This window comes from Meles meles, chromosome 5 (assembly GCF_922984935.1).
Source record: "Meles meles chromosome 5, mMelMel3.1 paternal haplotype, whole genome shotgun sequence".
NCBI classification, from domain to species: Eukaryota; Metazoa; Chordata; class Mammalia; order Carnivora; family Mustelidae; genus Meles; species Meles meles.
The window spans coordinates 137,382,922-137,397,849 of record NC_060070.1 but is presented as its reverse complement, the minus strand read 5'-3'; the positions used below and the strand labels follow the sequence as shown (position 1 = coordinate 137,397,849).

Genomic DNA, 14,928 nt, shown 5'->3' with positions numbered 1-14,928 from the left:
ATCTACCAGAAACCTCTATCAAACTTCTGACATATCATGCACAAGAATTAAGAAGCCATTTAATGTTGGGAACAACTCAAGGATAATTGCTATCCCTGCTACCATTTAAAATTGTATTACAAATTTTTGCTGATGTAAGAAGACAAAAAAAAAAAAAAGAAAGAAAGAAAGAAAAAGAAACAAGATGACTTAATTTGGGGAAGGAAGAGGCAAAACTATATTTATAGATAATTACCAGAAAGTGTGAGGTATAATCGATTGAAACACTATTAGAGAACACACTGAGAGGGGCGTCTGGGTGGCTCAGTTGGTTAGGAGTCCAACTCTTGATCTCAGCTCAGGTCTTGATCTCAAGGTGTGAGTTCAAGCCCCACGTATGGGCTCCATGCTGGGGGTGGAGCCTACTTAAAAAAAAAAAAAGGAGAAGAAGAAAAGAAAACACAATGAGAAACTACTAGGAATAATGAAAAAATTTAATAAAATCCACATACATGATCAAAATCAGTTGTTTCCCTTTATGCTACTGACAACAAAACGGAGATATATTTTTAAAATCCCATTCCCAGGAAGCACAAAGAACTGTTTAAAATACGGGTGATTAATATAACATGGCATGTGCAAACTTGCATAAGAAAACTATATTAAGGAAATACACAACAGGAGGCCTGAATAGACATATTACAGATCGATGTTGTCAAGGTATAATTACCTCAAAATTAATCAATATGAATTCTGTGCAGATTCCATTAAAATCCCAATAGTTTGATAAACAGTTTCTAACATTTGCCTGAAAGTAAATGAGCAAAAATTACCATGAAAATGTTGAAAAAGACCAGTAAGAATCGGATTCTTTGTCTTGCCACAGAGCAGAGATCTACTGTAATTTTTTGAAATACAGTTTTGGCATGTGGATAGACCAAAAAATCAGTAGAACAGAATAGATTCCATAAAAAGACCCCCAAATACATGAGAATTTAATACATAATCTTATTGACATTTCAAAGGAATAGAGGGAAGATGGTATTGGGATAACTGGTTTTCCTTAGCAAAATAAAAAATTTAGGTGCCTACTTTAAATCATATGACAAAATAAATTCTAGATGGCTGAAATCCTGAAGAGTTAAACATAGAGGGGGGGAAAACAACTACGAAAGTTAAAAAAGAAAATATAGGTAAATTTTTAAGAAAGGTTTTATTTATTTATCTGACAGACAGAGATCACAAGTAGGCAGAGAGGCAGGCAGAAAGAGAGGGGAAAGCAGGCTGCCTGCTGAGCAGAGAGCCGGATGCAGGGCTTGATCCCAGGACCCTGAGATCATGACCTGAGCTGAAAGCAGAGGCTTAACCCTGAGCCACCCAGGCGCCCCAAAATATAGGTAAATTTTTGTGTCATTTTTTGTGTGGGGAACATGTTACAAGTGAGATTCTCCAAAAATCAGACTCTAAATTGATGAGTGTGCAAGGGAGCTCTTCATGTTCAGTATTTATGGAGGAAGAGAAGGGATTAGGACTAAGTAAAGAAGGTGGGCTGTGATAAAATTACAATAAGGCCTTGTTCCATCCCAGAGAGCTCATCAGCTGCTATCCGCCCAAGTTAGGGTGAGGGCATTGGGCCTTTATAGCCCCACACCCTCCTGCCATTGGGTGTAGGCTGACCCCAGATGGGAATGTGACATAGGGTGGGGTCACTCTCCGAGTCTGAGAGTAATTTCCGGGGAACGTTGACAGGTTCAGTCCGGAGAAGATCCCATTTGTCCAGTGCACCATCCACACACTAGAGCAGCTTGGATCCGTTTCTTCCTATAAACTGAGAGAGTAGCTCCTCCGAATCCTGTGAGTGTGATTTCTTGGGGAAAACTTATAAAGGAAAGATTAGTGGAATGACCTAGAGTTTTTACCATTGTAGCTGGTCTTGAAGCCATAACAGATGCCTGGTGTCTCCTTCTTCTCTTTCCCATTCCAGATTCCCCATATCCTTCACTAGCATCTCTGCTAGTCTGTATGCCTATTTGGCGAAGTGACCCAGACCCTTGTCGGAGAGTCTGAGCCTCTGATTACCATGTACTTCTCATGCCATGGCTATTGTACTTGTCATTCTTCCTCAAAATGGAGTAAGGGAATAGTAAGAGTGGAGCATCTCGTAATGCCAGAAAATAAGGAAATGTTCAAGGAAAAACCCACAGTGATGGGGATAGATCAAAGACTTGGGGCCAAGTGAAAGAACTACCTGGAACAATTAGAGATAAAAAGTATTGGATTATTTATCTTTTGAATAGTCTATTTATTTATTTGAGAGGGAGTGTAAGAGAGAGATCACAAGCAGGGGGGAAGGGCAGAGTGAGCAGCAGACCCCACACCGAGCAGGGAGCCCAAAGCAGAACACAATCCCAGGACCCCAGGACTGCAACCCTGACTAAAGGCAGACACTTCAACTGACTGAGCCACCCAGGTGCCCAAGGTAGTATTGGATTATAACCTGTAGTTTAAAATAAACAACTATGAGCCCCCCAATGATGGAAACAAATTTTTTTAATAAATAAGTAAATTGGGGGAAAGAGACAATCTCCTTTACAGAAGAATTCTAAATAATTTATGTAGGTATTCTACTCTAAAGGTGGCGTGTAACTCCCTATTCCTTATATACTGGTTGCCAATAGTGACTTCCCTCCAAAGAGTGAGGTATGGAAAGGGGAGAAAACAGTGACTTTCCAGTGGAGAAAGTTAACAAACACTACTGAAGTCAGGTGATCAAGGTTAACCCCAACTCCGGTTAGGTCCTGTCGATGGAATATACCCCGGCACTTCACCTCTGTGGTCTTCCTCTTCCAAACCCAAAGTCCAATCTAATCATGAGCAAAACATGGGACAAAACCAGGGGGGCACTTTACCAAAGAGCCGATTAGTATCCCTCAAAATCGTCAAGGTCATCAGAGCAAGAGAAATCTGAGAAACAGTCATAGCCCGATGAAGCCTGTCGACTGAACGTCATGTGATGGGGCATTCCAGATGGGGTCTTGCAACCAAGAAAGGACATTAGGTAAAAATTTGGGAAATCTAAATAAAATGCGCCATACTACTCTAATATGGCGATAATGGGAAACTGAGTGAGGTGTACGTGTGAACTTTCAGTACTATCTGCATTTTTTCCTGTAACGTTTCTGTAAAACTAAAGCTATTCAAACTTATGTTTAATTATTTTTATTTTTTAATGATTTTATTTTTAAGAAACCTCTACACCCAACATGGGGCTCTCGCTTACAATCTTAAGAGCAAGAGTTGAGTGCTCCACTGACTAAACCAGCCAGGCGCTCCTTTATTTGTATTTTTTTTGTAAAAATGCTAGAAGAATTACCTTGTTAAACATGACCTTTAGTGGCTATTAGCCAACCATCACATAAAAAGACACAACAGCCCCAAAGGTGAAAACAATATATTAATTTATTTCTAAGACAACAACGCGGAACATCATTGCAATCAAGGATGGATTTAGTAGTTTCGGTCGGCCCCGTGGGCTAGCAGAAACGCACAAACCCAAACACTACAATTTTCCAATATTAAAGAATGCAAGACACAGAGATGACCAGCAACAGACATGTAAACATCTTCTACTCCAAAAAAGAGTCTCGTTCTAGATGAGAAAGATCCAGTGTAAAACATTCCTTCTTCTCGTCATTCAAAGTGGAGGAAAAAAAAAAAAAAGATGGTTCTTAGACTCCATTAGCTCTGGGTGTGTTTCCTACGCTTCAAGCCTTTACCACTCTGCACAGCTACATCTTTTTCAGTCGCAGGAACAAAAGGCGGCTTTACTTCAAAGGCACTCCCTTAAATACGATTAACACTCAACAGACACAGTCACAGGAAAAAATAATAAAATTTGTGAATTAAAGATATCATTCATTGTAGTAACTTTTTTTTTGGTTAGAATAAATAAATATTAAGGAACTTAATGGATTTAGGAGGACAAGAGTAGACTTCACATTTTTCTGACGTGACAGCACATTTTCTCACATTAACGCTGAGACCCTTCTTAAACCCTACCGTCTCTGGTATACTAAATATGGCTTTATTTCACCTTCTCTAAATATTCCATCTCAGGAAATCGAACGAAGGAGACCAGTAAGAACATCCCGATCCTCTGAGAATTTGTTTCCTAACGCTTATTAACACCGTCTCTAAGCCTCGCCTACTTCATCCACAAAACGGAGGTCATCTTGAGAGGCTCCCAGGTGTTGTAAGGTTTTAGCACAAAGAGCCATTAAGGGAGCTGTCGGGATGCCTACAACGCAACAGGCTTTAGCTTGCCAATTCCTTCCCTTCTCCCTTTGCAATGATCTCTGATATCTCTGATTTAGACCTTGATTTCTCTCTCTTTTTTAAAAAGATTTTATTTATTTATTTGAGAGAGAGAATGAATGGGGGGTGGGGTGGAGAAGGGCAGACGGGGAGAGAGAAGCAGATTCCCCGTGGAGCAGGGAGCCCGATGTGGGGCTCGATCCCAGAACTCCGGGATCATGACCTGAGCTGAGTGCAGATGCTTAACCGACTGAGCCACCCAGGCACCCCTAGACCTCAATTTCTAATTACTCATATTCTTGGTCTGATATCCCAAATCTATAACTTTGCACATGAAAGTATTAAAATATAAGCAATCTGGGAGATTCTCTACAGCTGCCTTCTTGACATCGATGCTATTACCAAGAACTTTATAGTGAAAAAGCTTCTGTCTTCCTTTTCTCCTGGTGTCCAAGATGGGTGTGGTATACAACAGGCACTCAATAAATATTTACTGACTGCATGCTGAATGAATGAGTTGGATAAAGGAACGAGACAAGGGATCAGTGACACAGATGCTCACTCACAGTGGAGAGCTCTTAGAAATCTAGTCGCTCTTATTAGCACTAAGCACTGTAAACCTACTCAGAGAATACTCTGGAGTCCTTGAAGCCTCATGGCGTAGAACCTGGACTCCATTTTGCAGGTAAGATCACTTCGGTGGGGGTGGAGGGTGGTGACCGAAGAGGAAAGTGACTCATTCTGAGGTTAGAGACTCGGGACAAGATTCATGCAACAGCACCTCTCTTCTAGAAATATCTTCATTCTTGGGAACATTTTGGCGTTCTCCATGGAAAGCAATGGCATGGGGACTAGCGCACATTCTAGACACACCCCAAGAAATGTCCAGTTTCCCTGGGATCCCTTTGCTGAAGCAGGAAGCAGTGGCCACTGCCCGAAAAGCATATCCAGCCTCCTGTCAATGACTTTACCTTCTACACAGAACTCCAGACACAGTCAACTGGAAATGCTAGTGTTGGAACTCGGAATCAAGACCTAGTTCTCCCTCCTGGTAGCTCAAGTTCTAAAGGAGATGGCTGAGTTGCCCAGAAAGCTCTTTCTAAGCCTCCGTGCGCCTGAGCAAAGAGGACTTGTGTCCATGAATGCGTAGCTACAGACCTGTCAGAGAAGACTCCTGCAAAGTGACGCAATTCCTATCTTCCTAAACAGTTCTTCTTTTCTTATCTCTACAGTCCTCTTTTTCATGAGAACGTTTCTCTCCAGAGAGCATCTGGTGCAAAGGTCTGACATCAGTTCAATTTATCACCAATCAGAGCATCAGCCCCTCGTGGAAGGAGCATCGGGAGGCCACTGGTGAGGCCAAAAGGCTGGCCTCGTCCTGGGCAGCCACCCTGACGGCGGAGTTCACAGTGTCCACAGATGTCTTCACACAGAACGACATGGCCAGGGTCTGCAGCTGTAACTTCACTCCAGCACCGCCTCCCCTAAATGGGTCAGAGGTCTCCCACGAAGCAAGGCTCTTCTCTCCCCAGCTGCGGGCGCCCGCGGATCCCGTGTTACATGGGATCAGAAATACCAGCTGGGTTGAATTACGGTTTCACTCTGATTTAGGGTTCTTTCTCGAAGCCTCAGCTCCAGGCATTCCACGGTGAGGGGGTAGGTGGTAAGCTCAAACTTGTTAGCGAAGAGGCTGGGCGAATTAATCAACCACTTCAAGTCTCCGTTTCCGTAGATACAGATGCCGTGTACATAGCGACCTGTGGAGGGGAGAACAAGAAACAGTCAGAACATGCTGGGTTTCCCAAGCTGGGGGCAGTGCGGCTGCCCAGCAGCAGAGTCTTGTCTACCTGCGGAGCGGCTAAAAGGGTGCCAAGCGCTATGGACTTCTAATGTAGCAGGACCGTGGGGGCCCAGCCCACAAGGAAGTTCAGCTCTTTATGGGAAGACAAAGGGCACACAGAGGTCCTTAAAGAACAGGATAGTGAAATGGTACAGAGCCAGAACACAACAGGTGTCACAGGACAATTCCGTGTATTAGCAAATGACAGTGATGGGGGAGAGGCTCGAGAAGCGTACAGAAGGGAGAGGTCCCTTTGGGGTGCGCTGGTCAGGCCTGTTCTGTGAGCCTATCCAAGCGCCGACTTCTTACCTCCACTTAGATGAGAATGAGTCTCACTGAGAGGGCATGTCAGGACTCAACTCCTCACCCCCTCGGAGCTCCCCTGGGTACGTCTCCTCCTTTTTCTCACACCCCACACCCAGTCTGTCAGCTCAACCTTCAAACTACTAATGGAATTGGACCCCTTTCCACCACCTCCGTTACCACCACTGGGGCCCACACCACCTCCACCGTCCTGTCCAAACTGTTACAGTAATAACCGGGTTCCACTGCGACCACCTTGGTCTGTTAGTATCTTCTCAGCGCAAGAGCCAGAGCGACTGTTCTAAATGTAAGCGCGTCGCGATGTCTCCTCTGCTCAAAACCCTCTAAGGGCTTCTCATCTCATTCGGAGTGTTAGGTCCGTGATCAAAGGAGCGAGACTGATACAAAGCAAAGGTCAAGCAAAGCTTTATTTCGTGCCAAGCATCGAGAATCAAACCGACTGGTCAGGGCCGCCTCTTACAGAGAGGGCGACCACCCCCAGCCTCACAGACTAACTTTAATAGAGCAAAGGCCATGTGGCTGGGCCTGGCCACACACAGGTGGCCAATGAGATTGCAACACACAGAGAAAGCTGCACAGTCATGCGAGGTCACACACGGGTGGCCAACTGAATTTCAATTCACCCCATAGTAGCTATTTGAACTAGCCTATCACCTTGGTCAGAATTGGCACCCAAAAGGTGCCCAAAAGGCGGGGTCCACACTCCTTGGTAGCTAGGGAGCCAGTATGCGCCCCCACTGATGGGATGTCTCCAACTGGCCCAAGTCATCCCAGCCTTCGGGCTCTGTTGTCTCCACCTGACCTGACCCTCCCTTGTATTAGGGCTCTGTTATCTGGGACTGGTCGACCACATTCTACTGGTTTCCCAGACTTGCTTTTAAGTAAGTTCCCCTGGTGGGGGGGCAGGGTCAGTTTAAGTTTTACTGCATAAACAACAAAATCACTGTTTAACCGGATGGAATTGCTCTGGCTAAGTAGGCCCTCACATGGACTCCTCAGGGTCTGGCCTTTATCTCCCACCCCTTGCTCATCGACTTACAACCCTTAATAACCCTTGCTTAGTCCCTTCGGCCACATTGGCCTCCTTGCTGGCCCCGAGCACACCATGCACGCTCTACCGGAGAATCCACGTTGCTCTTCTCCCCGCCGCCCCGCCCCACCAGCCCTTTCCACCACACACCCTGGAGGCTCCCTCTCACACCGCACCCCAGGCATCTGCTCCAAGGCCGTGTTCTCAGTGAGGCCTCCTCTGATCCCTCTTTCCTCCTTCCCTGATTCATTTTCCTCTTGGCTCTCATGAACAACAGGTAGACATGTGTGTCCGTGCCAGGAAGGCAAAAATTTGTTTACTGTCTTTCATTCCAGATAATTGCTTATTCTCTTTCTCCCTAGACTAGAACATAAGGTTCAAAAGGGCTGAACTTGAGACCATTTTGTTCCCCTCTATGTCCTCAGCATCTGGGACAGAACCTTGTAAACACCGGGTGTTACATTAATACTATTGAACAAATGGATAGAGAAGGATGGGTGGCAACTTTGTGGAGGGACAGACTGGGGGAAGCCAACAAGGGCACAGATGGTGGCTTCATTTGGGGACAATGCCTCTGGGAAAATGTGCAGAGGTGGGAATTTTCTCCTAGAATTGGGAGTTTGGTTGGGAAGTGGGTTAGAACAAGAATGGTAGGAAGTTGAACCTCTTTTCTAGAGGTTTCTTGGCATAGGGTAGAACGACTATGGTTGACTGACCTAAAACAAACTAAAGCGCTGGGCCTTTTTTTTTTAATCCCACACATAGGGAGAGTCTCTGAAGATTTTTGAATGGAAGAATCCAATGGTGAAACGAGCTTTAGCAAGATTAATTTTGCACAGGGTGCAAATGGCAGGGTGCATTAGAAATCAATCATGGGGCCGCACTAACAACTTAATGTAAACCAGAGAACCAGTTCAAAGTTAATGGTTGCCATGAGAGGGGAAGGAAAGGTATTAGGAGCAGAGAAGGGCTGACAGGACTTGTGATTAATTTAATGTGCCTGGGAAGAAGTACAAGAGAGACTGGAAATCACGGGGCACAGAAGCCAGAGTTGTGGGAAGTCAGAGAAGGCCCCGGGGGAGGAGGCGGGGGTGAGAACTGAAGTCATAAGCAGCCCGTCCATGCTTAAGAGAGTGAAGTGAACAGGGGTGACCGTTTCAGTGTGGATGGAGTAGAGGCTACAAAGACAACTTGGTCTTCAGGCCAGAGGCAATCACTACACACCTGATAGAGAAGAGAATCCCTACCCACCAGCACAGACGGGGCAACACAGGAAGGCAGGAGAGCAAGGGGATCCTCTAGGGAAACCCACACAAAGCTGAGACCCCCCAGATGGTGACGCCAGTTGTGAGGATGGGTAGCTTTCCCTCTCAGAACAGGAAGGAACAACGAGAGTGTGTCCAAAGTACCCTGACATGGAGAAAAGGGGATGGCATGACAAACTGGTACGGGGATGTCCATCAAGTGTCTTGAAAGTTCTTCCTCAAGTTGAAATTGTTACCTTTTGAGAGTAGCAAGGCCATTTTAGCCTAAGATCGAGAGTCTAAGGTGAGCAGGAAAGATGAAAAGGACACCAGAAAGATAATGAGGTAAATAAAGAGTAAGTAGGCAGCCAGGAGGGTCTAGCCTCCCTGTTGCGGGGGGACAGTCTCCGGCGACGGTCTGCTTAGGGAAACACAAAAGGCATAAAGCAGGTGGTGGTGATCTTTATGCATAGGAATGGACCTTGTAGGGTCAAACGGCAGGGGAATCTGATGTTGAGTGAGAATAGCACGGGACAGCTGACCCGGTTACACAGGCTGGACAGGGAGTCCTCAGAAGGAAGCTAGTAGGAGGAAGCAGCTGGGACAGTTGAAACCCTGGCAATCCCAATTTTAAAGAAGCTGCCACGTTTCAAACAACAACAAGAACAACAACAATATATTTTAGATGTGGGGATATAGCCATGAACAAATTGGTCAAAAATCCTAGCCCTGGGGCGCCTGGGTGGCTCAGTGAGTTAAGCCGCTGCCTTCGGCTCAGGTCATGATCTCAGGGTCCTGGGATCGAGTCCCACATCGGGCTCTCTGCTCAGCAGGGAGCCTGCCTCCCTCTCTCTCTGCCTGCCTCTCTATCTACTTGTGATCTCTTTCTCTGTCAAATAAATAAATAAAATATTAAAAAAAAAAATCCTAGCCCTCCTGGAGCTTCTATTCTGCTCTGGGGAGAAAGGCAGGAAGATACAAAGTACGCAAATTGGTGACAAAAACTAGCAGAGCGACAAAGAGATTGTAATCAAAGGCGGAACCTCCAAGTTCAAGAGCTAGAGTGGTCCGGGGATTCTAAGTGCTGACGGGGTCTACAGAGTGGGTACACATCCACGGGTCTGGAACAATTCCTATTACTCACCACCAAGGGGGAAAGGTCCAGATCGTACTCCTGACTTGCTGGTCTGGCATGCACTATTCTGCCTTTTCTGGATTCTTTTTCTTTTCCCTCTCTAGTGGTTTGGGGGACAAACAATTTTTATGCTCTGTACCGTACAAGGCTTTCAGATGTTCACTGGCATAACAGGTGCTAAGAGAAGACAAATGGGACATTTCTCGGAGAGGTTTGGGCTGCCCAAGCTTTGTACCATAGGTAGGTCCTTGGCTCGGGGCTCCTCTCATGGGCCCACTTGTCATGTGCTAAGTAAAAATCCCTCTAAAAATGTAAACCTGACTAGCCTATACCTTCTCTGTGGGGTAGGGCCTAGACACAGGTGAGGACAAGGAGGTGGAAGCTAAGGCTCTTTAGAGGGTCAGAGGTTGGTGACAGAGGCACACAGGGGGACAGGAGCTTCCGTGGTGGAGTCTAGAGCCACAAAGTAATGACGGCCCATGGGTCCCTGCCGTGGAGGCTGAAGTCCTCCCGAGTTACAGCTGGAGAGAAGCAGCAGATCAGAGGATGACCACAGCGGTCCCAGAGGGAGGGTGACAGGGTTATGGGAGGACTTCAGGGAAGGCAACACATCTCAAATACTGGAACCCCAACTGATGGTGATGATGGTCTCTTTTCTTTTTTTTTTTTTTTGTTTTTAAGATTTTATTTATTTGACAGCGAGAGAGAGAGAGAGAGATCACAAGTAGGCAGAGAGGCAGGCAGAGAGAAAGAGAGAGGGAAGCAGGATCCCTGCCAAGCAGAGAGCAGAGAGCCCGATGTGGGACTCGATCCCAGGACCCTGAGATCATGACCTGAGCCGAAGGCAGCGGCTTAACCCACTGAGCCGCCCAGGCGCCCAGATGGTCTCTTTTCTAAAGAAGACCCAGGAGATCCAAAAGCAAACATCCTCTCCACCTTCCTCCTTCCACCAGCAGGGTGGGCCGTGATGAAATGCAGGCAGGTGGCACAGGTGTCCGCTGGGGACAATATGTTGGCTGATTAAGGTAAAGACACGAATACGCCAAGGGGCAGACTGCACAGTGACATGAGGATTTGCCATCTGCAGCGGAAGCGGATGCTCAGAGAGACAGGAGAAGGGGGTGGGGAGGAACGGAGAGCTGCCGAGAGGCAGCCATTTGGAGGTTTTCCTCTGAAACGTGAGGTATCAATGAGATGGCCCCGAGAGGGAAGCCAGAGACTGCACATTGACAGACTGATGGACGAGCGGAGGCGGCAAAGCTTTGTCAGCACGGGGAGCAAAGGCCACCTCCCGTGATGGGCTGAGTTGTCCTCCTCCCCAAATCCATCCGTTGAAGTCCTAGCCCCCTGCCTCTGTACCTCAGACTGTGACTGTGTCTGAGGTCATACAGGATGGGCCCTAGTGCAGTAGGAGTGCTGTGGGGGTAAAAAGAGGAGATGAGCACCCAGACGCACACAGAAGGAAGACCACGTGAGGCCGTGGGAAGAAGGTGGCCATCTGTGAGCCTCTCAGGAGAAACCAAATCTGTAGCCACCTTGATCTCCAGCTTCCAGCCTGCAGGAGGGTGAGGAAACAAATTTCTGTTGTTGAAGTCACCCGGTCTCTCATACTTGGTTACGTGAGCCCTAGTTAATGAATACCATGCTTACTACATACCAGGCAACAGCTTAAATGGAATGTTGACCAGGGCTGATGAAAGCCCTTCTTTATAAAGTCCTACAGAAATGAAAACTACTGGGGCGCCTGGGTGGCTCCATTGGTTAAGTGCCTGAGGCTCAGGTCATGAGCCTGGGTCCTGGGATAGACTCCCTCTCGGTGGGAAGACTGCTTCTCCCTCTGCCCACCATTCCCCCTGCTTGTGCTCTCTCTCTCTGTCAAATGAATAAATAAAATCTTTAAAAAAAAAAGAGAGAAATGAAAACTACTTAAACTTTCTCATTCTTGTCCATTTGGAGGAAAGATATCTCTTGTTAGTGTTGCCCGCCATCACGCCAGAGCAGCAGTGAGTACCTCCAAGCCAGCTGGAAGCCCATCTGTGGGGGTAGCAGAAGTTCGTGTAAGGGGCAGGCATGGAGGTCCAGCTTGCTCGGTGGTGAGAACATGACATCATTTCTCATCTTGACCACTGTCCCCTCCTAACCACTGCACTCCCAAAAGCAACAGAAAGAGGAATAAAGAAGAAGAAAGCAGAAACTAGCAAGAAAGTATCCTCAAAGTTGAGGCCACCTCTCCCCCTACTTGATAATCATGAGCTAGAGAACATCGGTGAGATCTATCCACCTTTCTTTCTTTTTTTCCCTCCTTCTTTCCTTCCTTCCTTCCCTCCTTCCTTTCTTTTTTAAATGCAGCCTCCATGTCCAGCATGGAACCCAATGTGGTGCTTGAACTCATAACCATGAGATCAAGACCTGAGCTAGGATCAAGAGTTGGATGCTTAACCGACTGAGTCACCCAGGAAATCACCTAAATTTACCATGTCTTGAAGCCTCTAGCTACTCTAAGAATGCATAGATTGTTTTCCATGAGAACCCCCTGTATTTCACAAAAACATTCACGCCAACACCAACAAACTGCGTGGCAACAAATTGCAATGAACAGCTCACCATGGCAGCCTCCGTGTTTATCTTCCATGTCGATCCACTTTATAGCCCTGAGGTTACCGGTCCATGATGCATTTGGCATGGAGCCAGGGACACCTGCAATGTTGATAAAGAGGAAAAGCAGAAATGAGAACCAAGAGAGATGGGTGCCATTTCATCAACGACGCCTGCAAGTTATGCTTATGTTTTCGGTAGATTATCTTTCACATGAGATTTTCCTTCATGGGTGCAAAAACCTCAAAAGCTTATGGCATTAATAGTTGGTGGTTATGACCCCACCTTGCCACCAGTGAAAAAAGGAAAAAGAAAAAAAAAACATATATATGCATAATTTTTTTGGTTATAATGTGGCCAAGCCTGCAAAATAGAGTGTAAGAAATACCATAGCTTGAAATCATAATGAAGATGGAAAAGTTGGGAGATTTGGGGGTTATCTCTCAATGGCCCTCAATTGAGTTTACATTCAGTCCTAACATTACAGCTCTGAAGACTTTTCATCTGACTTTTATCTTAAAATGAAAGCTCAGAAAACAGGCTACTCTATGTGCTAAGCACTAGTAAGTGAAAGCCCTTTATACAAGGTTGTAATGTTAGGCATACAGAAGGGAAATATCTTGCTCACTGCTTATAAACTCAAACACATCCCTTAACATGCTACCTTTTTAAAATTATTTTTTAATTTTTTTATAAGCAATCTCTATACTCAGCATGGGGCTCGAACTTATGACCTCAAGATCAAGCATCCCACGCTCCACTACTGACTGATCCTGCCAGGCCCCCTGACACATTATTCTTTTTATTCATTAAAGTGCTTCTTGAGCATTTGGTGTTGCCAGGCATTGTGCAGGGCCCTGGGGAGAGAGAGAGGAAACAAAACCCAGTGAAGATGAATTGTCGACCCCAAGCAGTAGGGTTGAGCTTTGAGATCCCCCTATGAGGAAGACTGGTGTGCACTAACCCACCCATCTCTATTTCTTTCCCCTGTTCTTTGACCCAAAGTTTAGTGGCTGACCAATGAACTAATCAGGAATCAATGCACTTTCTTGAAATGTAAAGAGCCTTTAAAAAAGAGAAGAGGGCTTTGGGTCCAGGGCTTTTCCACCTTGGCAATACTGACACTTTATCTATTTATTTATTTTTGCATATTTTTATATTTATTTATATTTTTATTTTGTTTTGAAGAAATTTATTTTATTTACATTCAATGAATGAACATACAGAGCATTACTGACAACTTGAGGCTGAATGATTCCCTGTGATCAGGCATGTCCCGGGTGTTGTGGAATGACTCAGCAGCATGCCTGCCCTCCACCCACCGGATGCCAGTAGTACACGGCCCTCCATTGCGACAATCAAACACAGCTTCCACTGTGGCCACATGTCCCCCAGGAGGGAGGGTGGGTGCACAAAACTACCCCATTTGAGAAATGCTCTGTTAAGCCATTTTTAAAAAGATCTACTTATTTATTTTAGAGAGAGAGAATGAGAGCGTGTGCACACACGCATGAGTGGGAGGGGCAGAAAGAGAGGGAGAGAGAATTTCAAGCAGGCTCCCTGCAGAGTGTGGAGCCCGATGTGGGACTTGATCCCGCGACCCTGAGATCACGACCCGAGCTGAAATCAAGAGTCAGACACTCAACCAACTGAGCCACCCAGGGCCCCCTGTGCTAAACCATTTTGTATAACCCTCTCCATCTCAATAAATTTTGGGCAGTTCACAGAGATTAATTTTAATCCTATAGAGTAGTTTTACCCCAAGAATTCTGTACTGGAAAGTGGGTAGATGGGAATCAAAGGTAAATATGACAAGAGAAGAAATATTTTGTTTCATAAGAGCTCCAGCAATTTTCACCGGTGAGCAAAGCAAATCTGAACGTAATCCTGATGTTAACAGTACCACGCTCGTGACATCTGTACCCAGACTCCTTTCTCAGAAGACCCAGTAGGCAGAATAATGCCCCGCCCCACGACATGCGTTCCAAGAAGTCTAGATCCTAATCTCTGGAACCTGAAATTATGTTACAGGCAAAATGGAATTCAGTTTGCTAATCAGCTGACCTTAAAATAGGGAAATTATCCTGAATTATCCAGGCTGGACCAATGCAACCACAATGGTCTTTTAACAGTGGAAGAGGGAGGTGAAGAGCTGGTACACAGGTGGCCATTAGAAAAGGCTCAGACCCTGCAGAAAGGAACGGAGCCCAGCCAACACTTTGGTTTTAGTCTGGTGAGATATTGTGTCAGATTTCTGTCCTAGTAAGATAATACATTCATGTTGGTTCAGCTGCTAAGTCTGCAGTAGTTTGTTACAACGGCAAACAAAAAACTAATATGCATACTAATGAGAAAAAAACTATCCAGGATGATAGATATTTTTTAATAAGAAAAAAAACTAGACAAGACCAATACTTTTCAGAAAGTTTAACTGGATTAGGCACACGAGCATGTTTCTTCTTTAAGA

General features: G+C 45.7%; 1 protein-coding gene across 1 annotated transcript in view; it reads right to left on the bottom strand.

The window, feature by feature from the left end:
- Positions 1-3,415: 3,415 nt before the first annotated feature.
- Positions 3,416-14,928, bottom strand: part of LOC123941631 (N-acetyllactosaminide beta-1,6-N-acetylglucosaminyl-transferase-like) — a 36,890-nt gene continuing 25,377 nt past the window's right edge. The window contains exons 2-3 of the mRNA XM_046005023.1: positions 12,471-12,563; positions 3,416-6,050 (exon numbers count right to left, since the gene is read on the bottom strand). Coding sequence (XP_045860979.1) covers positions 5,860-6,050; positions 12,471-12,563 — 284 coding nt within the window. The 3' untranslated portion in view covers positions 3,416-5,859. The remainder of the gene's footprint in view (positions 6,051-12,470; positions 12,564-14,928) is intronic.